The 27,995-nt window shown below is 43.0% G+C and overlaps 1 protein-coding gene across 1 annotated transcript; it reads right to left on the bottom strand.

Annotated features, from left to right (window-relative positions):
* Positions 1-42: 42 nt before the first annotated feature.
* On the bottom strand, positions 43-27,949 carry naprt (nicotinate phosphoribosyltransferase). Its single transcript, XM_039002766.1, has 13 exons — positions 27,539-27,949; positions 10,607-10,734; positions 10,162-10,244; positions 7,019-7,149; positions 6,810-6,925; positions 5,177-5,373; positions 4,805-4,945; positions 4,517-4,601; positions 3,721-3,801; positions 3,490-3,592; positions 3,123-3,280; positions 2,796-2,903; positions 43-2,222 (listed from the first exon to the last, which is right to left on the bottom strand). Exons 1-13 carry the CDS (start codon positions 27,834-27,836, stop codon positions 2,136-2,138), a joined length of 1,716 nt encoding a protein of 571 aa, XP_038858694.1. The 5' UTR covers positions 27,837-27,949; the 3' UTR covers positions 43-2,135.
* Positions 27,950-27,995: the final 46 nt, after the last annotated feature.

The following is a 27,995-nucleotide window of genomic DNA, read 5'->3' as shown; positions in this document are numbered from 1 at the left end:
ATGGCTGTCTCTCTTTTCAGGCAATCTGTTCTTGGACCTGTAGTTAGTCTACAACAACATATACATTGTCAGATTTTATTTAATAAAACACCCATTGAAAACAACGCATCTTAGCATTACAATGTTGTCATACAAACAGACATTCACATTTTGCACAGATATCACATACGTGTAACTATATTTAGTAGACTAATACTTCTACTTAAAACAACACACCTAATCAGTTTATATTAGAGGACATAATATTGGCAGCCAAACACCATGGCAATGTTTGAACAACATTGTCCAGATTGCCTGAACTGTGTAGGCTAGTGTGTGTATTTGAAAAGAGTTAATTAGATAGCAGCCTGGTTGGACGGTACAACATCAGTTTTACTAGTCTTGTCATTCTAGAAAAATAATTAGTGTACAATTTTAACGGATCTGAAAAGGACGTAGTGTTCAAATTCTACCTGGATTCTCAATACTGTATGTTTTTATGGCTATGTGTTAAAGCTAGAATTTAGCTGGGACTGTCTGGGAGTGGTCTAAGTAGAGGGCCAAATTGAACGAGCCTAATGGGTGGGATATGTAACCTGAAGACTAGCTGTTATTGGCAGAGAGGTTTGAAACTCTCTTTGTTATTGGTCTATTAACTTATATAATAGAAACTCCATCCCACTAAAACAGGCTGACATTTCAGACAGCTCTTACACTAAAACCGGCTGTCATTTCAGACAGCTCTTACATTAAAACATTATTATCATAATTTTCACAATATTATTCCAATCCCATAGTGTTGAAATATATATATATATATATATATATTGACCGCACTGGGAATTTAAGGCAGGTACAGATTGGCCATGATATTGACTATGTGTTAAGGCAGGTACAGATTGATCATGATATTGAAGGCTTGGTTCATACAAAATGTCCATGCTAAAAAAACGAACAGTAAATAATAGCCTGGTTCAGGAAACGTAATCCAAAGAAAAGAACCAAAACTAAATCAGCAAGACAAGGCTGAGACATACAAAGAGAGACATTCAATCTTTCTAAACTTAAAAAAATTGCTTATCAATTAATATTGCTCATAGTAGAGACATTTATGCAACCATTCTCAATGTTCATTTATCTCATTGTAGAACCAGGTTAAGGCCAATTCCAACACTGATATATTAACAGACATTGCTTGTTTGTGCAGATCACTGGGTTTTCAGGAAGGCATGTCAAGCTCTTGTACCAAACTAAAACTAGAAAACTACACCATGATTCATAGCTGTCAGTCAACTGTATTCCAAAATGCCAGCATTATGTCAAAATGAACTGCTTTTGGTTGAGGTTTGACATAGTCTGTGTCAGTCCATCAGTCCATGTGTCTCAGTCTGTGTCAGTATATCATTTATATTATCTGAGAGTAACACAATCTACCCTAGGTCCTAAACCCTAACCCTATACCACTAGAAAAGTCATGTTCAGTAGGAGCAAACTGGACAATAAAAAAAAACTAAAATGAGTGTATATATTGGGTATGTTCAGGTAGCATCTCCTCCATTTCCAAATGTTTTCTCCCACTGAACACAAGACAGGGTGGTTAGTGGATGTTATGAAAATCCTACTAGCAGTCTGCTCCCAGATCTGTTTAAGCTTCTGTTAACTCAATCAAATGTATTTTATAAAGCCCCTTTTACCTCAGAAGTTGTCACAAAGTGCTTTATAGAAACCTAGAAAGGAAGCAGGCCTAGAGGGGTGGTCATTCCTCTTCTGGCTGTACCAGGTGGAGATTTAAGAGTACATGTGGCCATTATGGCCAGATCGTTGTTCAAGACGAAAAACGTAATTTCTGTCATTGTGAAACAAGGAGTTGCCATGATAGCACAAGCAGACCGACACACAGGCTGTACTAGTAGTAGGATAGGTAGACGGTGTGACCTGATTGGTCTATTGAGACCAGACAATTAGGAAGAAGCTTTAAAAGAGTATTAGGATTCCTCCCTCCCTCTGTACGTGGTCTCATCCCAAATGACACCCTATTCCCTATTAAGTGTGCTACTTTTGACATACATAGTGCATTACATTTGACCAGAGCCCTGGTCAAAAGAAGTGCACTAAATAAGGAATAGGGTGCTATTTGGGACTGAAGCCTGTGTGTCTCAGTTGGCCAATAGAAAATCGCTGTTGTTGCTGCTGCCTTTTCTGATCTCAGCAATTAAGTTATGGAGTTTCTCAGACACTGCCACCTGGTGGAGAAAACATGAAAGAACAGCATTAGATTATGATGGTACCTGTGTGTGTACGTGCATAGTAGGGATGGGCATTTGGAATAATGTCTGTGCTCCGAGTACTCTCATGAAAATAATTTTTTGGAGTACACGCATGTAAGTGTGAAACTGGGCTGAAGGTAAACAAATTTGCGGTATGCTATCTTTTGTCCCAATTACTGGTTGTTCTGACACAATTAAAAACCAAACATATTTTCACTGCACTTGACATAGTCCCTAAAAAGTTGGCAGTGCTTAGAAATTCAACCTGCTAAACAGTTGCATTTGTACATTTTGAATATTTTATTTGATTATTAGTAAATGAATACAAACCTTGAATCGAGTACAAGAGTACTCCACCCATCCCTAGTGCCTTATGGTATATAAGTGTGTGCGTGCATAAGTGTATGTGTAAAGGTGAGTACATTTACATTGGAGAAATGCAGGATGACTGTGACAGCGCGTCAGATGCCTTTCTATCCAATACCCAAGACAATCTAGTCCCTGACGTTGTTCCATGTTTCCACAAAGTAAATTAACCTTAATACTCACTTTGTAAGAATCTGGCTCCTGCAGTCTCTTGTGTCGGGGGTGCAGGGTCTGGATGGAGTTCTGAACCTTCTCCCTGGTCTCAGCTGTGCTGCACAGTGGGTGTGTGATCTTCAATAGAGGGAGATACCAATCAACGAATCACATTTATTTTATAAAGCCCTTTGCACATTAGCATTTGTCACAAAGTGCTTTACAATTACCCAGTCTAGACCCGAAAGAGAAAGCAAAGAAAGCTATGAAGAACTTAGGAAGAAACCGGCTCAGAGGGGTGGCCAGTCCTCTTCTGGCTGAGACGTGTGTGTGTTGGACAGGGTCCAGCAGGCTCACCTGTCCTTTAGTGTAGACCTCCAGGCGTAGACAGCTGACCTGAGAAGGTGTGATTGACTGACAGGTGTTGTTACCAACCACAGGATGACACCTCACTGCCACACACGCCTTAGGTGCAGGCTCCTCACACAAACACAACAGATCCAAGAATGGGTGGCCTGGAGAGAGAGAGATCGAGAGCAAGAGCGAGAGAGAGGAGAGAGAGAAAAAGAGAGTAAGGAGAGAATGAGTGAGTGAGTGAAAAAGTGTCATGAAAACAGAAATTGAGATGTAGCTAGTTGAGTGTTGAAATAGTAAGTGGAGGGCACAGAGATCCTATAATTCAGGGATTCTATATGTTATTCTATGGTAGAGGGTGACTCCTCACCCTCCGTGTCCAGCATCCTATAGACAGTCTTCCTCCCAGGAACAGTACTCTTCTCTGGGTCCTCACTGAACTTCATCCTGGGACTGCCCCGAACCTCCACCAACTGATGGAGAGAGAGATGGAGAGGGTTGAAAATGAGAGAGAAAGGGTAGAAGACGATGGATACATAAAAAAGGGAAAGTGAGGAGAGGGTGGGCAGAGGCTGTCTGTGTGTGTGTGTGTCCTTTTTACCTTGTACACACACCCGAGTGAAGGCTGTCTCGTGCAGGTGACCAGATGTGTTCCAACACCAACCACATCAATCTCATTCTCCTGAGACGTGGATAGACCGATCAGAGAGGAGAGAGGAAGAGGGAGGATGTAGAGAGGGATAGACAGATCAGAGTGGGGGTAGAGAGGAATAGACAGATCAGATGGAGAGAGAAGAGAGGAGGTAGAGAGGAATAGACAGATCAGATGGAGAGAGGAGGTAGAGAGGAATAGACAGAACAGATGGAGAGAGAAGAGAGGAGGTAGAGAGGAATAGACAGATCAGATGGAGAGAGAAGAGAGGAGGTAGAGAGGAATAGACAGATCAGATGGAGAGAGAAGAGAGGAGGTAGAGAGGAATAGACAGATCAGATGGAGAGAGGAGAGGAGAGAGGAGGTAGAGAGGAATAGACAGATCAGATGGAGAGAGGAGGTAGAGAGGAATAGACAGAACAGATGGAGAGAGAAGAGAGGAGGTAGAGAGGAATAGACAGAACAAATGGAGAGAGAAGAGAGGAGGTAGAGAGGAATAGACAGATCAGATGGAGAGAGAAGAGAGGAGGTAGAGAGGAATAGACAGATCAGATGGAGAGAGGAGAGGTGGGAGGGAGGAGGTAGAGAGGAATAGACAGATCAGATGGAGAGAGGAGAGGAGGGAGGAGGTAGAGAGGAATAGACAGATCAGATGGAGAGGCTTGATGACAGGAGGTAGAACTAAATAAGGTCCTCTCATTCTTCTGCTCCCACTGGCCTCTGTTATGTCTGTCTGGTTCCTCACCTTCTTGTTGAGTTCGGCCATGCTGTACTCTGAGATGTTATTGGTGCCTACTATGAGAAGGGACTGGAAGGCAGGGATGGAGAATCTAGAGAGATAAAATGTGAGATATTTCAAACATGCTTTACTCAAAACCTCTATACTAAGATTAAAGTCCCTAGAGGGTACTAATCTAAGGCTTTACCCCAAATGGCACCCTGTTCCATTTTTAGTGCACTACCTTTTCCCTGGTCTAAATAGAGAATAGGGTGCCATTTGGGACGTATGTTCAGGACACACACAGGACCTTACTGTTCACTGCAGAGTCTGAAGAAATGGCGTACTTCTACTGACTGCCTGCAGAGGTCTCCACTGTCCAGACGCACGCCCAGTGGACTGTAGTCCAGCTCAAACAGAGACAGGGCCACAGCACAGAAGTTGAGCAGGCCACTACTGTAGGGACACAACAGAAACACAATAGAGATGGCATTAATGCTATAGCAGGCTACAGGTGGAAGGAAATGTAGTAGCCTGGCCTAAAGCAATGCTAGTAACAAAAACTTCAACACTGGGATATAGGCTATCTCTAGTCAGAAGCTGTCCTTCTAGGCAAGAACGTCCCCATTCACAGAGAAGAGGCGAGACAAGTTGAGACGAGAAGAGTAGCAAAGGGGGAAAGGTTACCAGGTGACACTGTAGCTGTCGATGACCGGCAGGAAGTTGTGTGGGTATGCGATGGCATAGGACAAGAAGGCTGCCAGCTCGCCCTCATGGATCTTCCCAGATTCTGCCCCCAGCAGCTCACACACACGCCCCAGCCAACCCTTGGTCAGCGAGATCAGATCGATGTTGTCATGATCCCCGTTTGCTGCCACTAGCGTCTAATTTGACAGGAGAGACAGGAAGTTCAACCAATCAATCAATATAAGATAGAAATCAATATCCTTATTGTATCAATTGGGAAATCTGTAGTGCAGTCAGGATAAGAAACAACATTAAAACATTAACAACCACACAACATACTGTATATACACATCAGTGGCAGTCAGTGACGTTTATGATGAGGGAAGACTACTTTTTTTCATGAACATGACCTTATTTCTATTACAGCATGTTGGATGACTGTCATTCATAGCTAATGGAACTAATGCGTTAGTAAACCCACAATAATCATGCAGTAACATTACAGTGTATAGTCAGTAAGCAGTTACTTGGAAGAGTTCCAGTGTTGTGTTGGATAGTCATAGCCAGCTAGCTAACATAGCATTCCTCTGTTTGAGCCAGGTGTTTGAGTAACTAAACTAGCCAGCTGCATTTGCTAGCTAATGCAGCTTCTCCTTCATTTTTTAAGAAATTAATTTGTAGAAAACTGTTCATCTATTGTCTTTCTCTCTCTTTGAGTCAGCTACTCACCACATGTTATGTACTGCAGTGCTAGCTAGCTGTAGCGTATGCTTTCAGTACTAGATTAATTCTCTGATCCTTTGATTGGGTGGACAACATGTCAGTTCATGCTGCAAGAGCTCTGATAGGTTGGAGGACTTTCGCCGTAAGTTGTCATAATTACTGTGTAAGTCTATGGAAGGGGGTGAGAACCAAGAGCCTCCTAGGTTTTGTATTGAAGTCAATGTACACAGGAGGACAGAAGCTAGCTGTCCTCCTGCTACACCATGGTGCTAACCTACAGAGTTCTGTTGAGGCTACTGTACACCTTCATTGCAAAACAGTGTGTTTTAATCAATTATTTACAGACATAGTTTTTTCTAAAAAGGATTACTTTTTCAATGTTTTACCATTTTTATTTTAATGAAATTCAAATGAGGAGGATGGTCCTCCCCTTCCTCCTCTGAGGAGCCTCCATTGATACACATAAGATAAATAGCACACTGATGGGTTATCAACATTGTGGTTATTAACATGTTATTAAAAGGTTAGGAAATGCTTTTATTCAAAGAAAATTAATTAGTGCTAGTTCAGTACAGTGACCCATAAAAGTGTGTACATATGGGCTGCGTGTCTATGTCTCAAATGGCACCCTATTCTCTAAGGGCCCTGGTCAAAAGTAGTGCACTATGTAGGCAATCTGGTGCCAGTTGGCTCACAGCCATGGTTAAAATACTGAGAAATTGATGTTATGAGACACTTGGCAGATGTATTTATTTTCTCTGAGGTTGTGTATTGTGGAAGCAAAGGGTCAATGCAAAGGGTCAATACAAAGTCTGTGTCTCAAATGGCAACCTATTCCCTTTTAAGTGCACAACTTTTGACCAGGGCCCATAAGATGGCATTTAGGACACACAGGGGCGGAGAGACTCACCTGAGGCCACACCTCCTCCAGGGAGGAAAAAGAAGTGACATAAGAGTGTGCCATGGTTCCCGCCACGGGGATTCCAAACAGGAAGCCAGCCTGGACGTTACTGGTCATATCAAACCCTGACAGACAGAGGAGTAGGTCACTGTGTATATATATATATATATATATGTGTGTGTGTGTGTCCTTACATGTATGTGTGTGTCTCTCCTCACCTCCGACGTATGTGTATCTTGAGGCTGTGAGGCCCCCGTCAGGCCCCTGTGCTCTCCTCAGGCCCATCTCTAACAGCTTCCTCCTGGAACCAGCAGCCAGACGGAACCGGGCCGCGTTACTGCATACCAGACTGGAGAGAGAAGGGAGATACAGAGAATTACCATAATGCACTATTGGAGTATACAGTATTCCTACCTGTCGACAAGGTGTGTGTGTGTGTGTGTGTGTGAGTTCCACATTTTAATGTCACGTGCAGTGAAACTACATCCTTGTAGTACTCAATATCAATGTAGCACTAAAAATATCCTAAAGTAGAACAAAAAAACACACAAGAAATAAAAATAAGAAGAACAAGAGAAAGTAAGAAGCTAAATACTGGGTCAGTTCCAATACAATATTTACAATGTGCAGGGATACTGGAGTGATAGAGGTAGATACACTACATGACCAAAATAATGTGGACAGCTGCTCGTCGAACATTTCATTCCAAAATCATGGGCATTAATATGGAGTTGGTCCCCCCTTTGCTGTTGTAACATTAGATGTTGGAACACTACTGCATTAGATGTTGGAACATTACTTAGATGTTGGAACATTACTGCAGAGACTTGCTTCCATTCAGCCACAACAGCATTAGCGAGGTCGGGCACTGATGTTGGGCGATTATGACTGGCTAGCAGTCGGTGTTCCAATTCATCCCAAAGGTGTTTGATGGGGTTGAGGTCAGGGCTCTGCGCAGACGCGTCAAGTTCTTCCAAAATGATCTCAACAAACCATTTCTGTATGGACCTCGCTTTGTGCATGGGGCATTGTCATGCTAAACAGGAAAGGGCCTTTCTTAAACGGTTGCCACGAAGTTGGAAGCACAGAATCGTCTAGAATGTCATTGTATTATGCAGCATTACGATTTCCCTTCACTGGAACTAAGGGGCCTAGCCAGAATCAAGAAAAACATCCCCAGACCATTAGTCCTCCTCCACCAAACTTTACAGTTGGCACTATGCATTCAGGCAGGTAGCGTTCTCCTGGCATCCAAACCCAGATTCGTCCATCGGACTGCCAGATGGTGAAGTGTGATTCATCACTCCAGAGAACGCATTTCCACTGCTTCCGAGTTCAATGGCGGCGAGCTTTACGCCACTCCAGCCAACGCTTGGCATTGCGCATAGTGATCTTAGGCTTGTGTGCGGCTGCTCGGCCATGGAAACCCATTTCATTAAGCTCTCGACGAACAGTTCTTGTGCTGACGTTGCTTCTAGAGGCAGTTTGGAACTTGGTAGTGAGTGTTGAAACCGAGGACAGACTATTTTTACGTGAGACTTACTTCAGCACTCGACGGTCCTGTTCTGTGAGCTTGTGTGGCCTAACACTTCATGGTTGAGCCGTTGTTGCTCCTAGATGTTTGCAATAACACTACTTACAGTTGACCGGGGCAGGTTTAGCAGGGCAGAAATTTGATAAACTGACTTGTTGGAAAGGTAACATCCTATGACAGTGCCATGTTGAAAATCACTGAGCTCTTCATTCAGTGGTGTAAAGTACTTAAGTAAAAATACACTGCTCAAAAAAATAAAGGGAACACTTAAACAACACAATGTAACTCCAAGTCAATCACACTTCTGTGAAATCAAACTGTCCACTTAGGAAGCAACACTGATTGACAATAAATTTCACATGCTGTTGTGCAAATGGAATAGACAAAAGGTGGAAATTATAGGCAATTAGCAAGACACCCCCAATAAAGGAGTGATTCTGCAGGTGGTGACCACAGACCACTTCTCAGTTCCTATGCTTCCTGGCTGATGTTTTGGTCACTTTTGAATGCTGGCGGTGCTCTCACTCTAGTGGTAGCATGAGACGGAGTCTACAACCCACACAAGTGGCTCAGGTAGTGCAGCTCATCCAGGATGGCACATCAATGCGAGCTGTGGCAAGAAGGTTTGCTGTGTCTGTCAGCGTAGTGTCCAGAGCATGGAGGCGCTACCAGGAGACAGGCCAGTACATCAGGAGACGTGGAGGAGGCCGTAGGAGGGCAACAACCCAGCAGCAGGACCGCTACCTCCGCCTTTGAGCAGGAGGAGCACTGCCAGAGCCCTGCAAAATGACCTCTAGCAGGCCACAAATGTGCATGTGTCTGCTCAAACGGTCAGAAACAGACTCCATGAGGAGAAAATCGTGCCGTCTGGTTTGCTTAATATAAGGAATGTGAAATGATTCATACTTTTACTTTTGATATTGATGTATATTTTAGCAATTACATTTACTTTCGATACTTAAGTATAATTAAAACCAAATACTTGTAGACATTTCCTCAAGTAGTATTTGACTGGGTGACTTTCACTTGAGTCATGTTCTATTTCGGTATCTTTACTTTTACTCAAGTATGACAATTGGGTACTTTTCAACCACTGTTCTTCTGCCAATGTCTTCCTATGGAGATTGCATGGCTGTGTGCTCGATTTTATACACCTGCCAGCAACGGGTACGACTGAAATAGACTAATCCACTAATTTGAAGGGGTGTCCACATACTTTTGTATATTTAGTGTATGTGTAGGGAGGGGTAAGGTGACTTGGCATCAGTATTATAATAAACAGAGTAGCATCAACATAAATGCTGATTGTATGCGATTGTGTGTGTAGAGTGGTTGGGAGAGTGTATGTGCGTGAGTGTGTAGAATCCTGTGAGTGTGCATAGAGACTTAGCAAAAATCAAATACAAGGGTCAACTCAGATAGTCCGTGTAGCCATTCTGCTAGCTATTTAGCAGTCTTACGGCTTGGGGATAGAAGCTGTTTAGGAACCTGTTGGTGCCAGACTTTATGCACCGGTACCGCTTGCCATGCGGCAGCAGAGAAAACAGTCTATGGCTTGGGTGGATGGAGTTAACGATTTTCCGGGCCTTTCTGTCACACCGCCTGATATAGAGGTCGTGGATGGCAGGGAGCTCGGCCCCAGTGATGTACTGGGCTGTCCGCACCACACTCTGTAGCGCCATGCGATCGAGGGCAGTCCTATTGCCATGCCAAGCATTGATACAGCCAATCAATATGCTCTCAATGGTGCAGCTGTAGAACTTTTTGAGGATTTGAGGGCCCATGCCAAACCTTTTCAAGTTTGCTGAAAGAGAAGTGTGTCCCTACCTGGCGTAGTTGACCAGACACAACAGGCTGGTCTCCAGTAGTTGAACCACAGCCAGAGGACCAGACACCTCCATCAGAGGTACCTTCAAACAGAGGAACAGCACAATCAATGAATCAATCAACTCAGTCATCAACCCTGACCACTGTGGGTGAGTCCCTGAGCCTCCTGACCACTTTGGGTGAGTCCCTGAGCCTCCTGACCACTGGCCCTTGGGGGTGAACCGTCCCTGAGTGTAACCATAGAAATAGAATGACTAGATTATATTTCTATGAATGTAACCCTTGCGGGCATGGTTCGAGTTACAGGGGGGCTGGTCCGATCAGGCACCCGCCAGAGACATTAGATACCCCAAGAGACATTGGGCACCCCAAGAGTCAATGTATAATTCCAACCCTGCCTGGGGATGACCCTGAGTATAACCCTTGACACCTGACGTTGTCTCACCCTGGCAAAGACCACCGTTCCCTCGGGGACAGAGTGGAGTGTGACACCGGAACAGTCCAGTTCCCGTAGAAACAGGAAGAAGGCAGGGTCAGTGGCTGGGGGCAGCACGGAACGCAGGTACTCCACATCTATAACACAGTTATACTTTGTTACACATAATCAATAACATAATCATAATTTCCATGTCATTTAGCAGACCCTCTTATCTGGAGCAACTTCTAATCAGTACAGTAATAACACACATTTACACAACAATACACTATTCATGACATATGAAATAAACAAACGATTTTTGTACACGTCAACACACCACTTTTCTAACATCCTGGCATGTGGAATAGTATTAGGCCTATAGGTTTTCCAAGAAAAGTCATCTGCCTACCGATCTCAATGACAACTGTTATTACGACATCTACAAACATCGTGTTTTGGCCCAGGGAACGTGAAACATGCTTACAGTTTAGTGTCTAAACAACAACAAGGTAGTCATTGGAGTGTGCCCCTAGCTATCCGTAAATGTAAAAAACAAGACAATTGTGCAGTCTGGTTTGCTTAACATAAGGAATTTGAAATTATTTCAACTTTTACTTTTGATACTTAAGTATATTATAGCAATTACATTTACTTTTGATACTTAAGAATATTTAAAACCAAAGACTTTTACACAAGTAGAATTTTACTGGGTGACTTTTACTTGAGTCATTTTAAGGTATCTTTACTTTTATTCAAGTATGACATTTGGGTACTTTCTCCACCACTGCTAATAAAGCTAATCTCATAAGAACACATGGGAGAGGGAGAAGAAAGGGAGGGGGCAAGAGGGAGAGGGAGGGATAATCGTGGATTAATACTTTTTTTTTTTTTTTTATAAATAGGAGAATCTTACAATTAATTCTAAAACTCACAGGCAGCCAGTGCAGAGACTTTTAAACCAGTTTAATGTGTGCTCTCTGTCTGTTCTTGGCGAGTACCCGTGCTGCACATTCTGTATGTTTTGCAGTTGACCAATGGCTTTCTTGTGTTGACCAAACAGGACAGCATTACAATAGTCAAGCCTGCTTGAAAAAAACCTAGTTGTAGCAATTCTACACATTTTTGCCATGGGGTGGAGAAAAGATTTGGCAATTTTATTATCCAATTTCATGCATATTTTTAAGTTTTAGAGTTAATTTCCTGAAATTCTACTCATTTTGCCATGGGGCAGAGAAAAATGTCCAGTTTACAGCCAATTTCCTGCAATTCTACACATTTTGTCCAAGGCTGGAGAGAAATGTTTGCAGTTTTTAATACAGTATCTGAGTGAGACTGACTAGCAAAATCAATGGGGCCCCCGGGCTCTAATTCAACTTTGAATACTACAAGTTTAGATAGCTGGCCGCTAGAATGATTAACCAATCTGAAAACATATAGCTGACATGGGCTAACTGAGTGACTATCAGTGACTGGCATAACAAGACAAAAACTGTTGATTCACAACCACATTTTGAAATTGCACATTGTGTATTCTACCTTGCAACAGTAAATTGAGACCCCCGACTGAGTCCCCCCCCCCGTTGCCCTTCCCTGCTCTAGACTTTGTGTTGTTGTTATAGGCTCACTAGGCTAGAGCCTATAGGTCTAATCACAAACCTGCCTTGCTAAAATCACCACTTGTAATAACTAATATCAAGGGTATGGGAAAAATATATACTAGCATGTAAATCTTGGTGGGGCAAACTAAAAAAAAAAAATTGGGATGCATGCCAACAAAGCCACAACACAACACAATACATTCATTTGACTATAACGGTGAAAAACAGCACCCACAAACAGTTAGGGCCTACATAAAGCTGTCCCGACAGCAGAGCTTTCTTTTCAGCACCATGGAATGAATCCTTACCACCGCTACACCTGGATATCAGTGGAGCCTTGTCTGGCAGCGAAACAGTTCATTCAGCCTCATTTACTGCCTTTTTTTAAAAACAAAGCTGATATGGCTGACTAGCTTAAACAAATGTGGTTTCTACTGACAATTGAGATTTACAAACTATGGCATAAGGGAACAATGAGTGGCTAAGAGGCAATCCATAATTTTGATTAAGACATTAATGAGCGAGTTAAGACGGATGTAGTCAACATAACTATTTATTCAGCACTTTTGAAATGTACAGCGACATAATTCAGAACATGGGCCGTTCTTAAAGTAGTCTCCCTGTACACTGAGGATAAATAAAAGGGGGCATACAATCAGACAATGGATTTCTCTAAAACAGGCTATAGTCTACATGTGCATCATCAAGTCAGAACAGTAGTTTAAGTTATGAGGGGGAAAGGGACCAAATTACTAGGGTGAGGCATATGTGCTACTGACAGCTTACTACACAACATGCACTTAGTATTACTTTCTTAGCTACAGTGTACATATCTCCCTGGCATATTATATAATTTATGCAGTGGCATACAATACATTTTTGGACTCACCGTTGTGCTGTGCTCACTTGAACAAGAAGGTGTCTCGGCGATCCTTCTTGTGGAAAATGTTGTCATGAAACTTTGTCATCCAAGTCTAGCAATCCCTGGATTTATGGTGCTTTCAAGACAACTGCGGACGAGGTTGGATCATGACGTCAGTGATCTTCAGGTCGGACCTCTAGAAAGAGGCCAGAGTTCCCGACTTGGAATTTCGAGTTGGATGACCATTTAAAATGTATTTTCCCAGTCGGAGCTCGTTTTTTTCTAGGTTCCCAGTTGTCTTGAACTCACTGAAGTCTGAGATTTCCCAGTTCAGAGTTTCCAGTTGTTTTGAAAGAGACAGAAGTCATGCTGGACTGACAGAATGGCCAATGTACTCAACCTTTTCTGGTCCATGGTATTCATGTGTATGTTTATCCTTTTAAGGTTGGAAAAGAGACCCTTAAACCCAGACTAGGACCACACACCCTCTCCACCGAATAGCAGGGGAAGCAAAATAGTGATTGCTTTGCAACGCTTGCAGTTAGCTACTGATTCTTCTAAACCACTTATTGTTGAATTTGAGATTTCCAATTTGTTGGCCTGATGTGCACTGTTACGTTTTATCTATAATTTCTCTTCATATAATAAGGATTGAAAAGGATTTGCCAGTAGATTGTCGATGTGATACATGACGATGACTGCTTGCTAGCTAAGATTTTGAAAGTATGATGTTGACATGATCAGTCCAATCAAAGCTACGGTAGTTGTAAAGCGATTTGACGTCATTTTATTTGTGGCCAATGACCTTGAGCCTTCTTGGATGGGCACTTCTATTTTTTTTTAAACAATATGTTTATTGATTGTTCTTCTTTAACAAGACATATAAGCAGAAATGTTACATGAAAAAAAAAATGAAAAAAAAACACATCAAAAGTTAACAGCAACAAAAAATGTAAATAAATGAATGATGAAACATCTAAGACAAAACAAAAGTGTTACAGAGGCATAAAACAATCAAAATTTCATTTTTTCAGTGGTCTGATCCAATAGGATAGAACATAATTGGGACAAATTTCAGATGAAACACAGCGCCACAAGCCAATCGGATATCTCTCACCACCACCCCACATGCACACAAAGCATAGTACACTACCCAGCCAATATTTCACCCACATCACTCTGCTCAACAAAGTCCCAAAATGGTCCCCAAACCTTTTCAAAAGTGTCTTGTTTACCCTTAACCGTGTATGTGATCTTTTTACTTGTTAGGCAAGACAACGTTTCCTAAGCCATTGGGCAATACAAGGCCTTTTCACACTTTTCCAGGCAAGAGCTATCAAGCGTTTTGCTTGCAACAAGCACATATGTATAAGTGTTTGTACTTGGTTCTTTAGATGAAGATTGATTGGGTACAACCCCAGGATAAACACTTAGGGATGGAGAGGCAATTTTACTGATACTATTTGGGATATCATATGCGATACCTCGTTCCAAAAATCTTTAATTTTCTCACAGTCCCACAGACAATTAAATAAAGTCCCTTCAGAGTGATTGCACTTGTAGCATATATCTGGAACTATACTATTAAACGTATTTAACTTAGCAGGGGTTACATATGCTCACATCAACCACTTGTATTGCAATAGTTTAAGCCGAGTATTCACAGTCTGTGTCTGAGCATTAGTACATATACTACTCCATTTGTCCAAGACTATGTCCTCCAAAATATCTTCCTTCCAAGAGTTCAGTTTGTGCGCAGAGGATGCAGTTGAGCCAGACTCTAGCATATTGTATAGAGCTGAAATTCTACCCTTACCATTACAATGGGTTGAGATCGTATTTTCTAAAGTGGACAGAAGGGGTTCTGTTAGGTTTTGGGCAGCCGTGAGGAAGCTCCTTAGCTGTAAATATTTTATTTTAAATGTTGTTTTCTAGGAATGTCAGATTTTGCTATGAGTTCTTCAAATGACATAAAAATACCTTCTTTATACAGGTCTTGAACTTTCCTTAAACCCTTGCTGGCCCATAGTTGGAAACCCAGATCAGCTCTCCCAGGAGTGAAACTGTGGTTTCCCCAGATAGGACTAAAACATGACAAAGAATGCGTTTCACCAAGGAACTTCCGCTCCTCATACCAAACGTATTAAAAACAAAGGGATTATTATTTTAATGTTTTTGTGTCTTGATATCAGCTGAGTAAATGTAGAGGTTAAGGATTAAATTGAGTACAACTGAAAACATTTCAATCTCCATCCACAAAGAGAGAGACTGAGGTAAAATAGTACATAGCAGTGCGAAGCTGAACTGCCCAGTAGTACCACTGGATATTAGGCAAATGGAGCCCCCCTCTGTCATACGGTAGGTACAATAAGGACAAGCGAACTCTGGGACGTCTGTTTTTCCAGATAAATATAGTGAACAACTTTTTAAGCCTTGTAAAGAGGGATGGTGGTGGCGGCAAGGGAATGTTCTGAAATAGATACAACAGTTTTGGGAGAACATTCATTTTCCGAATGTTAATCTGGCCAATTAAAGATATAGGTAAAGATAACCATCTATCTATCGATTGAGTTATTGAATCTACGACAGGGTCATAGTTAGTTGAGACTATGTGGTCAATCTCTGGCACAATACAAATGCTGAGATATGTAAAGCATTCCGTTGCATAAAAAATAGAAGTTAAAGGTGTCGGTCAACATCTTTCCTCCTCCTTTAGCATCATAATTGAGGATTTTGCATTATTTATTTTGTATCCCGAGAACACCCCAAACTCTTTGATTAGGTCCAGAAGTGCGGGTATGGAATTGCACAAGTCTGTAAGAAACAAAATTACATCGTCTGCTTAAAGGGCAATTCAAAGTTCCATCTGATCTATTCTGATACCTGAAATATTGGGCTGGGACCTCACAGTTATGCCTAGAGGCTCAATGGCTAGGATAAACAGGAGAGGAGAAAGAGTGCAGCCCTGCCTGGAACCCCTGCAGATGTCAAAAGGTTTAGATACCGTATTAGTAGTAAGGATCTCTGCAGTGGGATTTGTATATAGTATCTTTATCCATTTACAAAAGCTCTCACCACAACCAAAACGAGTTAACACTTTAAAGAGGTAGGGCCACTCAACCCTGTCGAAGGCCTTCTCTGGTCCAATGACAGGATCGCAGTGTCTGACGACCCAAATCTGGTATGTAGAACATTTAGCACTCTCCTAACATTATGAAATCCTTGACGACCTTGAATAAAGCCTTTTTGGTCTCTACCCACCACATACCACATTCGGGAGAAACCCTCCAACCTCCTCGCAACTGCTTTACAAAGAACCTTAGTGTCAGAATTCAAAAGCGAAATAGCACGATTGGAAACACATTTGGTGTGCAGCTTTCCAGGTTTTAGGAGCAGAGTGATCAGAGCTCCTCTCAAAGAATGGGGCAGGAGACTATTTTCGTAAGATTCCAAAAACCTCTCCAGGAGGGTAGTGCAGTTTGTTCTTAAATCTCTTGTAGATGTCAATGGGACAGATGTCCTCCCCGCTGTCACGACTTCCCGCTGTCACGACTTCCTCCGAAGTCGGTCCCTCTCCTTGTTTGGGCGACGTTCGGCGATAGACATCACCGGTCTTCTAGTCATCGCCGATCCACCTTTCCTTTTCCATTTGTTTTGTCTCATCTTCCCACACACCTGGTTTCAATCCCATCAATTACATGTTGTGTATTTAACCGTCTGTTCCCCACATGTCCTTGTCCGGTATTGTTGATTGTAAGAGTTTGTGCACGTTATGTCTGGCGTGCGAAGGGTTTCGTCCCATTGTATTTATTTGTTATTGTTCACAGTGATTTTATTATTAAACTGCACCGTTGTAACACAGTCTTTGCTCTCCTGCGCCTGACTTCTCTGTCAGTCTGTTAGTTCCATTCCCATGCACCCCCACCCCCTGGTCGTTGTGGATCGTTTCTCTAAGTTCTGTCGTCTCCTCCCTCTGCCCGGTCTCCCTACGGCCCTACAGACTGCGGAGGCCTTGTTTACGCACGTCTTCCGGCACTACGGGGTGCCTGAGGATATAGTGTCTGATCGAGGTCCCCAGTTCACGTCTAGGGTCTGGAAGGCATTCATGGAACATCTGGGGATCTCGATCAGCCTTACTTCAGGGTTTCACCCCAAGAGTAATGGGCAGGTGAAGAGAGTTAACCAGGATGTGGGCAGGTTTCTGTGGTCCTATTGCCAGGACCGGCCGGGGGAGTGGGCGGCATTCGTACCCTGAGCTGAGATGGCACAGAACTAGCTTTGCCACTCCTCCACTAACCTCTCTCCCTTCCAGTGCGTACTGGGGTACCAGCCGGTACTGGCGCCTTGGCATCAGAGTCAGACCGAGGTTCCTGCAGTGGACGACTGGTTGAGGCGCGCGGAGGAGACATGGGAGGCTGTCCGTGTTCACCTTCAGCAGGCCATGACGCGTCAAAAGGAGAACGCAGATCGCCACCGCAGTGAGGCCCCGATGTTCGCACCGGGGGACCGGGTCTGGCTCTCGACCCGAAACCTGCCCCTCCGCCTGCCCTGCCGGAAGCTGGGTCCGCGGTTTGTGGGGCCATTTAAAGTCCTGAGGAGAGTGAACGAGGTTTGTTATAGATTACAACTTCCACACGATTACCGTATTAACCCCTCGTTCCATGTGTCTCTCCTCAGGCCGGTGGTGGCTGGTCCGCTGCAGGAGTCTGAGGTGCGGGAGGTTCCTCCACCCCCTCTGGACATCGGGGTGGCCCCAGTGTACTCCGTTCGCTCCATAGTGGATTCGAGGCGCCGGGCGAGGGGCCTTCAGTATCTCGTGGAGTGGGAGGGATACGGTCCGGAGGAGAGGTGCTGGGTTCCGGTCGAGGACGTGTTGGACCCTGCGCCTCGCCCTCCGGGTCGTCCCCGAGGCCGGTGTCGGCGCACTGCTAGAGCCGCACATCAAGGGGGGGGGGGGGGGGGGGGGGGTACTGTCACAACTTCCTTCGAAGTCGGTCCCTCTCCTTGTTCGGGCGACGTTCGGCGGTCGACGTCACCGGTCTTCTAGTCATTGCCGATCCACCTTTCATTTTCCATTTGTTTTGTCTTGTCTTCCCACACACCTGGTTTCAATCCCATCAATTACATGTTGTGTATTTAACCGTCTGTTCCCCACATGTCCTTGTCCGGTATTGTTGATTGTAAGAGTTTGTGCACGTTATGTCTGGCGTGCGAAGGGTTTCGTCCCATTTTATTTATTTATTGTTTTTGTTCACAGTGATTTTATTATTAAACTGCACCGTTGTAACACAGTCTTTTCTCTCCTGCGCCTGACTTCTCTGCCGCCAGTACACACGCATTACACACCCGCCCTCATACTATCAATTGCATTGGAAATTTCCTCCATAGTCAGCACAGCATTGTGCTGTGTGTTATCCTTAGATTCATCTGAAATATTAGGAAACTCCAATCTAAAAAGCTAACCTGGGTATCAGTTTCAGGAGGATACTCTGATGCAAAGGTATTAACCTCTCTAGGGTATGTGGGACGGTAGCGTCTCACCTCGTCAACAGCCAGCGAAACTGCAGGGCGCCAAATTCAAAACAACAGAAATCCCATAATTAAAATTCCTCAAACATACATGTGTTTTACACCATTTTAAAGATACACTTGTTGTAAATCCAGCGACAGTGTCCGATTTCAAATAGGCTTTACGACGAAAGCAAACCAAACGATTGTTAGTTGAGTGCCTATTCACAGAAAAACACAGCCATTTTTCCAGCCAAAGAGAGGAGTCACAAAAACCAGAAATATAGACAAAATTAATCACTAACCTTTGATGATCTTCATCAGATGACACTCATAGGACTTCATGTTACACAATACATGTATGTTTTGTTCGGTAAAGTTCATATTTATTTCCAAAAATCTCAGTTTACATTGGCGCGTTATGTTCAGTAGTTCCAAAACATCCGGTGATTTTGCAGAGAGCCACATCAATTTACAGAAATAGTCATCATAAATGTTGATGAAAATACAAGTGTTACACATTGAATTTTAGATCCACTTCTCCTTAATGCAACCGCTGTGTCAGGTTTTAAAAAAACTTTACGGAAGAAGCAAATCATGCAATAATCTGAGTACGGCGCTAAGACAACAAATCAACCCAAAGAGATATCCGCCATGTTTGAGTCAACATAAGTCAGAAATAGCATTATAAATATTCACTTACCTTTGATGATCTTTATCAGAATGCACTCCCAGAAATCCCAGTTCCACAATAAATGTTTGTTTTGTTCAATAATGTCCATCATTTATGTCCAAATTCCTCCTTGTTGTTTGCGCGTTCAGTACACAATCTAAACACACGACGCGCGTGCAAGTCCAGCGGAAAGTACGGACAAAAAGTCCAAAAAGTTCCGTTACAGTCCGTAGAAACATGTCAAACGATGTATAGAATCAATCTTTAGGATGTTTTCAACATACATCTTCAATAATGTTCCAACCGGAGAATTCCTTTGTCTTCAGAAAAGCAAATGGAACAGAGCTCGCTCTCACGTGAACAAGCGTCACGAGCTCAAAGCATTCTGCTTGACCTCTGACTCATTCCCCTCTCATTCGGCCCCACTTCAGAGTAAAAGCATCAAACAAGGCTCTAGACTGTTGACATCTAGTGGAAGCCTTAGGAAGTGCAACATGACCCCATTTCCACTGTATCTTGGATAAGCAAAGAGTTGAAAACCTATAAACCTCAGATTTCCCACTTCCTGGTTGGATTTTTTCTCAGATTTTTGCCTGCCCTATGAGTTCTGTTATACTCACAGACATCATTCAAACAGTTTTAGAGACTTCAGAGTGTTTTCTATCCAAATATACTAATACTATGCATATCCTAGGATCTGGGCCTGAGTAGCAGGCAGTTTACTCTGGGCACTCTTTTCATCCGGACGTGAAAATACTGCCCCCTACCCCAAAGAAGTTAAAGGTACTGTTTATCTCCCGAGGGTCTACCGTCACAGCTCCCCCTGCATCCTGAATTGAATTGATTGCTCTCTCTGCTTGCTGCTGTTTGATTTGCCAGGCTAACAGCTTCCCAGCTTTTCTTCCTGGTCATAATATGATTGGTTTAGTCTCAATAAGCTTGCTGCAGCTCTACCCGCATACATTCTGTTATATTGAGCCCCGAGCAACTCCTTGTGTGCACCTGTGGAATTAGTGAGGAAAATTTCTCTTTCCAGAGTTTTAATTTTGGTTTCAAGTAATTTCATTTTTTGACTAGTATTTTTTGACTTGTATCATTTGACCCCTTATGAAGCTTTAAAGGCTTCCCATCTATTACAAGCTGAAGTCTGTGTTGTATTAATTGAAAAGTATAGGTGAATTTGCTGTTCAATGTATTCTGTAAAACTTATTGTATCTTGCAGCCATTTAGGTTGGAAGCGCCATTTAGGTGGGTCACCTACTAAATTAGAATCGGAATATATAAAAGATGCTGGAGCATGGCCAGAGATGACAATGCTATAATAAAATCAATCTTCAATTTTAGAGCGTAATGCTGCTGAGATAGAAAAAAAAGTGTATTCGGGAATAGGTCTGGTAAGTGCTAGAGTAACAGGAGTATTCCACATCATCTGGTTCATTTCTCTCCAAAACTCTATTAAGTTTAAATCCTTCATAAAATGCTGTATGGTTTTCTTAGATTAGGTGTGGGAGTAGTTTGAACCCGAGGTGCGATCTTTAACAGGATCTAAAGTGCAATTAAAGTCTCCTGCAACACTATAATTACCTGGAAGTGTGGAAAGGTTTAAAAACAAATCGTTAAAGAATTTAGAGTCATCTTTGTTGGGACCATACACATTAATTAAATTCAACTGCTCGGACAGCAAGGTACCCTGTAGAATAATATATCTTCCCGGCGGGATCACAAATTGTTTGCAATATCTGATATGGAATGGATTTATGGATAAGAATAATAACTCCCCTTGCATAGTAACTAAATAATGACCTGCCCAGGCCACCTCTTGCGTATCTTAGGAACGTCGCCAGATAATAGATGTGATTCTTGCAAAAATATGATTGTCGCCTGAAGTTGTTTTAATCTACTTATTACCTGTTTTATTTTGGCGATTTTATTTAATCCCCTACAGTTCCAGGATGTAAATTTAACCTTAACACTACGAGACATCGAATTTACTGGGACACTTGAACTAAAACATTGCCCCATAAGAGCACATTGGATCAGCCTAATATACCAACAGACCTCTGTTACCACCATAAACAAAAACACAAAGGACGCTTTAAAGCATGCCATTGTACAAAAACACATGCATAACAATCAACCACGAACGTGTGATTAACCCTCTTACCCCAGTCTCTAACAGACATCCCCCTCCCCCTCTCAGTGACACTCCGTATAAGGTACTCAACAGATCCACACATACGTGAGGAGCCGCCTCTGCCTCTGCGTTTTTCCCCCTCTGTACACCTTCTACTTGTCATTACATTATATTGTGTTCCCCATTTAACAAAGAATCAAACAAAATACCAGGAGTGAGCAAGAATATTAGACCACCGTGATCTAGCCTCCTATAGGCCTAAATAAAACAAACCTGCACCAGGATGTTCCGATGCATAAAAGCAAAGTTTCATGGTACATAAAATTATAATAAGGCTTACTTGTAAACTGGCCATGTTATTATAGTTAAATAGACAGTGCTACTATAAATTATAACACGGCGAACTGGCTCAAACTTTAAATACCTGTTTAGACAAAACCGAAAACAACAGTTCGGAAAAATGTAAAAAAGAAATTGGTCAAACTTTACGTCGCTATTGCCTCTTCAGCGTTGCTCCGCTTCCACACCTCTGCCTAGCTTCTCAAGAAACTGCTCCGCTTCCACACCTCTGCCTAGCTTCTCAAGAAACTGCTCCGCCTCGGCTGGTGTTTCAAAAATGTAGGAACGAATGCAGTGGGAGACCGTCAGTCACGCTGGAAAGATGATTGCAAACCGGATAGCCTTAGCCCGTAGCCGCTGCTGCTTGACACTGTCGAAGCGTTTCTGCTGCTTGTGGACTTCCATGGAGAGATCTGGGAAGAACATAACTTGCCGATTCTTGAAGAGTACTCTCCCTTTCGCCCTGGCTGCATTCACCATCCGCATCTTATCTTTATAGTTTAAGAACTTCATTATCAGAGCCCTCGAGGTGCGTTGGGGTTGGATCGTGGGCCAGAAATCCAATGAGCTCTCTCAATGATCAAAGGAGAGCGGAGTGGCTCCATCTCCAGAGCCTCGGGAAACCACCGTTCTAGGAATGAGCAAGCATCGCTCCCCTCAGCGTCTTTGGAGAGATGTACTAGTCTCAAGTTCGATCTCCTGCTACGGCCCTCCAAATCAACTAGTTTAGAGGTAAGCGATTCAACCTTTTCCTCAAGTGCAGTGGTCGTTTCCTGCAGGGCTATAATGTTGTCTTCGGTTCCAGAGATGTATTTATTTTTATTTATTTATTTCACCTTTATTTAAGCAGGTAGGCTAGTTGAGAACAAGTTCTCATTTACAACTGCGACCTGGCCAAGATAAAGCAAAGCAGTGCAACACAAACAACAACACAGAGTTACACATGGAATAAACAAACATACAGTCAATAATACAATAGAAAAAGTATATATATAGTGTGTGCAAATGACGTAGGATAATGGAGGTAAGGCAATAAATAGGCCATAGTGGCAAAATAATTCCAATATAGCAATTAAACACTGGAGTGATAGATGTGCAGAAGATGAGTGTGCAAGTACAGATACTGGGGTGCAAAGGAGCAAAATAAATAACAGTATGGGGATGAGGTAGTTGGATGGGCTATTTACAGATGGGCTATGTACAGGTGCAGTGATCTGTGAGCTGCTCTGACAGCTGGTGCTTAAAGCTAGTGAGGGAGATATGAGTCTCCAGCTTCAGTGATTTTTGCTGTTCGTTCCAGTCATTGGCAGCAAAGAACTGGAAGGAAAGGCGGCCAAAGTGGGAATTTGCTTTGGGGGTGACCAGTGAAATATACCTGCTGGAGCGCGTGCTACGGGTGAGTGCTGCTATGGTGACCAGTGAGCTGAAATAAGGCGGGGCTTTACCTAGCAAATACTTATAGATGACCTGGAGCCAGTGGGTTTGGCGAAGAAATATGAAGCGAGGGCCAGCCAACGAGAGCATACAGGTCGCAGTGGTGGGTAGTATATGGGGCTTTGGTGACAAAATGGATGGCACTGTGATAGACTGCATCCAATTTGCTGAATAGAGTGTTGGGGGCTATTCTGTAAATGACATCGCTGAAGTCAAGGATCGGTAGGATAGTCAGTTTTACGAGGGTATGTTTGGCAGCATGAGTGAAGGATGCTTTGTTGCAAAATAGGAAGCCGATTATAGATTTAATTTTGGATTGGAGATGCTTAATGTGAGTCTGGAAGGAGAGTTTACAGTCTAACCAGACACCTAGGTATTTGTAGTTGTCCACATATTCTAAGTCAGAACCGTCCAGAGTAGTGATGCTGGACGGGTGGGAAGGTGAGGGCAGCGATCGTTCGAAGAGCATGCATTTAGTTTTACTTGCAATTAAGAGCAGTTGGAGGCCACGGAAGGAGAGTTGTATGGCATTGAAGCTCGTCTGGAGGTGAGTTAACACAGTGTCCAAAGAAGGGCCAGAAGTATACAGAATGGTGTCGTCTGCGTAGAGGCCAGCCATAGAGAAATGCTTATTGAAATTTTCAATTATCGTGGATTTATCGGTGGTGACCGTGTTTCCTAGCCTCAGTGCAGAGGGCAGCTGGGAGGAGGTGCTCTTATTCTCCATGGACTTTACAGTGTCACAGAACTTTTTGGAGTTTGTGCTACAGGATGCAAATTTCTGTTTGAAAAAGCTAGCCTTTGCTTTCCTAACTGCCTGTGTATATTGGTTCCTAACTTCCCTGAGAAGTTGCATATCGCGGGGGCTATTCGATGCTAATGCAGTACGAGACAGGATGTTTTTGTGCTGGTCAAGGGCAGTCAGGTCTGGAGTGAACCAAGGGCTATACCTGTTCCTGGTTCTACATTTTTTGAACGGGGCATGCTTATTTAAGATGCTGAGGAATGCACTTTTAAAGAATAACCAGGCATCCTCTACTGAGGGAATGAGGTCAATATCCTTCCAGGATACCCTTTCGATTAGAAAGGCATGCTCGCTGAAGTGTTTTAGGGAGCGTTTGACAGGCCGCAGACCCATTACGGACGCAGGCAATGAGGCAGTGATCGCTGAGATCCTGGTTGAAGACAGGAGAGGTGTATTTGGAGGGCAGGTTGGTTAGGATGATATCTATGAGGTTGCCCGTGTTTACGGATTTGGGGGTTGTACCTGGTAGGTTCATTGATAATTTTTGTGGGATTGAGAGGATCAAGCTTAGATTGTAGGATGGCCGGGGTGTTAAGCATGTCCCAGTTTAGGTCACCTAACAGCACGAGCTCTGAAGATAGATGGGGGGGCAATCAATTCACATATGGTGTCCAGGGCACAGCTGGGGGCAGAAGGCGGTCGATAGCAAGCGGCAACGGTGAGAGACTTGTTCCTGGAAAGGTGGATTTTTAAAAGTAGAAGCTCAAATTGTTTGGGCACAGACCTGGATAGTAAGACAGAACTCTGCAGGCTATCTCTGCAGTAGATTGCAACTCCGTCTCCTTTGGCAGTTCTATCTTGTCGGAAAATGTTATAGTGGGGATGGAAATTTCAGGGGTTTTGATGGTCTTCCTAAGCCAGATGCGTACCTCAGTCAGAGATTTGCCCAGCACATTCTTTGACTTTCTTTTTAAGGTTGTCCACTGCAGACAGTACATTTTCGAATTTGATAAAGAATTCTGCATTCATATCTTTGATGGCCTTGAGGATATCTTCGGAGCTAACGGCACTGCACGTGTTTATCGCCTCAGTCCTGCTTCCACCACTAGCACATGAAGCTAGCACGGCGCCTTCATCCTCAGACTCTAAACTTTCACTCGTTAAATCTGGCTTTATGGTGTGACTTTTCTTTGTCGGCATTGTGGGTTCGGAAGCTAATAAACTATTACTGCTTTTCCTGGTACATTAAGCTTAAGGGTGAACTTATTTCAAGATTTATTTCAAACTTGTAGCGGAGCTAAAAAGATGCGACTGATCAGCTCTGCGCCATACCGGAAGCCTTGGATGGGAACTTCTAATGTAAATCCATGGCAGCACCCAAGGTGGTTTGAACTTTCAAGCTCTCTCTGTAGATTTTGCAGTGACGTAGTGTCCCCATGAGTGACAGAACACTGAGCCAATCACAGTGCAACTAGAGAAGATTACCAACTCCTACGCTCTGTATTTTACGCTGGCTGCCCCTCCACCACAGAAAGCACCAAGCTAGGCTGAAACACCTGCATTTTGGAGCTGCCTTACTCAAGAAGGAAAAAAAGAGATCATGTTTGTATCCGGCTTTATTAAACCTGTTTGGCGTGCAAGCCCGACGTCGGTACACTTATGACAACAGCCAGCTCAAAGTGCAGGGCGCGAAATTCAAAAGATATATTTTTTAAATATTTAACTTTCACACATTAACAAGTCCAATACAGCATATGAAAGGTACACATCTTGTGAATCAAGCCAACATGTCCGATTTTTTAAATGTTTTACAGGGAAGACAAAATATGTAAATCTATTAGCTAACCACGTTAGCAAAAGACACCACTTTTTTACTCCAACAGTTTTTTACTCCATCAGTAGCTATCACAAATTCGACCAAATAAAGATATAAATAGCCACTAACCAAGAAACAACTTCATCAGATGACAGTCTGATAACATATTTATTGTATAGCATATGTTTTGTTCGAAAAATTTGCATATTTCAGGTATAAATCATAGTTTACATTTCAGCTACAATCAGAAATTGCACCGAAAGCAGCCATAATATTTACAGACACCAACGTCAAATACCTAATTACTCATCATAAAACATTTCTGAAAAATACATAGTGTACAGCAATTGAAAGACAGGCATCTTGTGATTCCAGACAATATTTCCGATTTATTAAATGTTTTACAGCGAAAACAAAATGTAGCATTATATTAGCGTAGCCACAATAGCCAGAAACACTTGGGCGCCGACGACCAGTTCACATGCACGACAGATATTAGAAATAGCATCATAAAATGTTTCTTACTTTTGGTGATCTTCCGTCAGAATGTTGGACAAGGTGTCCTTTGTCCAGAACAGTTGTTGTTTGGATCTGGAACGGCAAATTTCCCTCTTCATTTAGCATGGGCACTTGCCAAGTGCTACGGATCTCTCCAACGTCAACAAAGTCAGAGAACGGAACACGGCAAATCTCCCGAAAAAATTTAAATAATCTGATTAAACTATATTGAAAAAACATACTTTACGATGATATGGTCACATGTATCAAATAAAATCTAAGACGGAGATGTTAGTCGTCCATAACGAGAGCAAAACAGAAGGCAAATCCATGTCCTCTTTCGCGCGCTGCAGAAACAGGAAATGGACGGTCACGTCAAACAAAGAGCTTTAATTCCACCTCAGACCAAGATAAACACGAAAATTTTTCTCTCACCGCCTCTTGACAACCAGGGGAAGGTGTATGAAGTGTATGTAGACTCTTACGTATCATGCCCATGTATAGGCAGGAAGTTGAACAGAGCATCGATTTCTGACATTCCACTTCCTGGTCAGGAAGTGTGCTGCAGAATGACTTCTGTTTCACTCAGAGAAATAATTCAAACGGTTTTAGAAACTAGAGAGTGTTTTCTATCCAATAGTAATAATAATATGCATATTGTACGAGCAAGAATTGAGTACGAGGCCGTTTGAAATGAGCACGATTTAACTGGCTACTCAATACTGCCCCTTGCAGCCATAACAGGTTTATTAACTCAATACATTTTTATTCATATTGTTTGCAAACTGATGTGTGACACTTATTAATGCCATAATAACATTCAAAACAGGCACAAAAAAAGCTAAACAGGTGGGGCTCTGACCGTTTGCCACTGGCTATTACCTGGTAGTGATCTGTGCGTCTCTGTAGGTAACTTTAAACTCTGGTAGACCTCTGACCTCTTAACATGGTTGGGTATATCCCGGGACAAATGGCACCCAATTCCCTATATAGTGCACTACTTTTGACTGGTCCATGAACACTAAATAGGGAATAGGGTGCCAGCATTACTGACAAACTAGGAGACTCACGAGGAAAAGTTCACCGGTGTCAGTTGAAGTTCAGTGGAGTGGTTACAAAGTTCACCGAGGACATAAAGTGTTATCCATTTACACTCCCGCCAGGGGTCTTGGTATTGGTTATATTCCTCATTGCGCAATCAAGGTGACAAAAATATCGAATAAATATTATTGAAAGGAAACCATTGGCTATATAAAAATACATCTATCAATTATATTGTGGTTAATTTGCTTTGCCTTAAAGTGCTATTCACTGACATTTGCTCTACAGAGAACTTAACGTCATTACCTCACCTTCGTCAGTGAATCGAAAGCTCCGCAGAAACAGGAGGCAGTCGTGCATTCCGGAGAAGAGCGAGAAGCCGCCGCCGAACGGGTTGTCGCGGAAGAACAGTTCGAAAACGGCGGGCTCGTTGTGCCTGCCCGAACGCCAGTAGGCATATGCCATGGTGAACTGGTAGAGGTCCGTGAGAAGCGTCGGGACCCGCTCCCGGATTGACCGCTCCAGAGCTGTACATGACTGGCTTGACGGCGCTGCCATGTTCCCCTTGCCTAGATTCATGTTTTGTTGCCGCCGCGATCTCTGGGACATGTAGTTTTCTAACCACCCTCTTTGCCTCTACCTCTGTTGTATCACGGAGGTATAATAAGAAAGGTTGGTATGCGAGGGGAGAAGCGAACCCCGGACTAAAATAGGCTATCTCCCACATAGAATAGGGAGGGGCGTTTTACAGTTCTCTAGAGTAGGCCT

The sequence above is a fragment of the Salvelinus namaycush genome, chromosome 10, assembly GCF_016432855.1.
Source record: "Salvelinus namaycush isolate Seneca chromosome 10, SaNama_1.0, whole genome shotgun sequence".
NCBI lineage: Eukaryota > Metazoa > Chordata > Actinopteri > Salmoniformes > Salmonidae > Salvelinus > Salvelinus namaycush.
The sequence above is the reverse complement of the archived record's forward strand: the minus strand, read 5'-3'. Positions and strand labels throughout refer to the sequence as shown.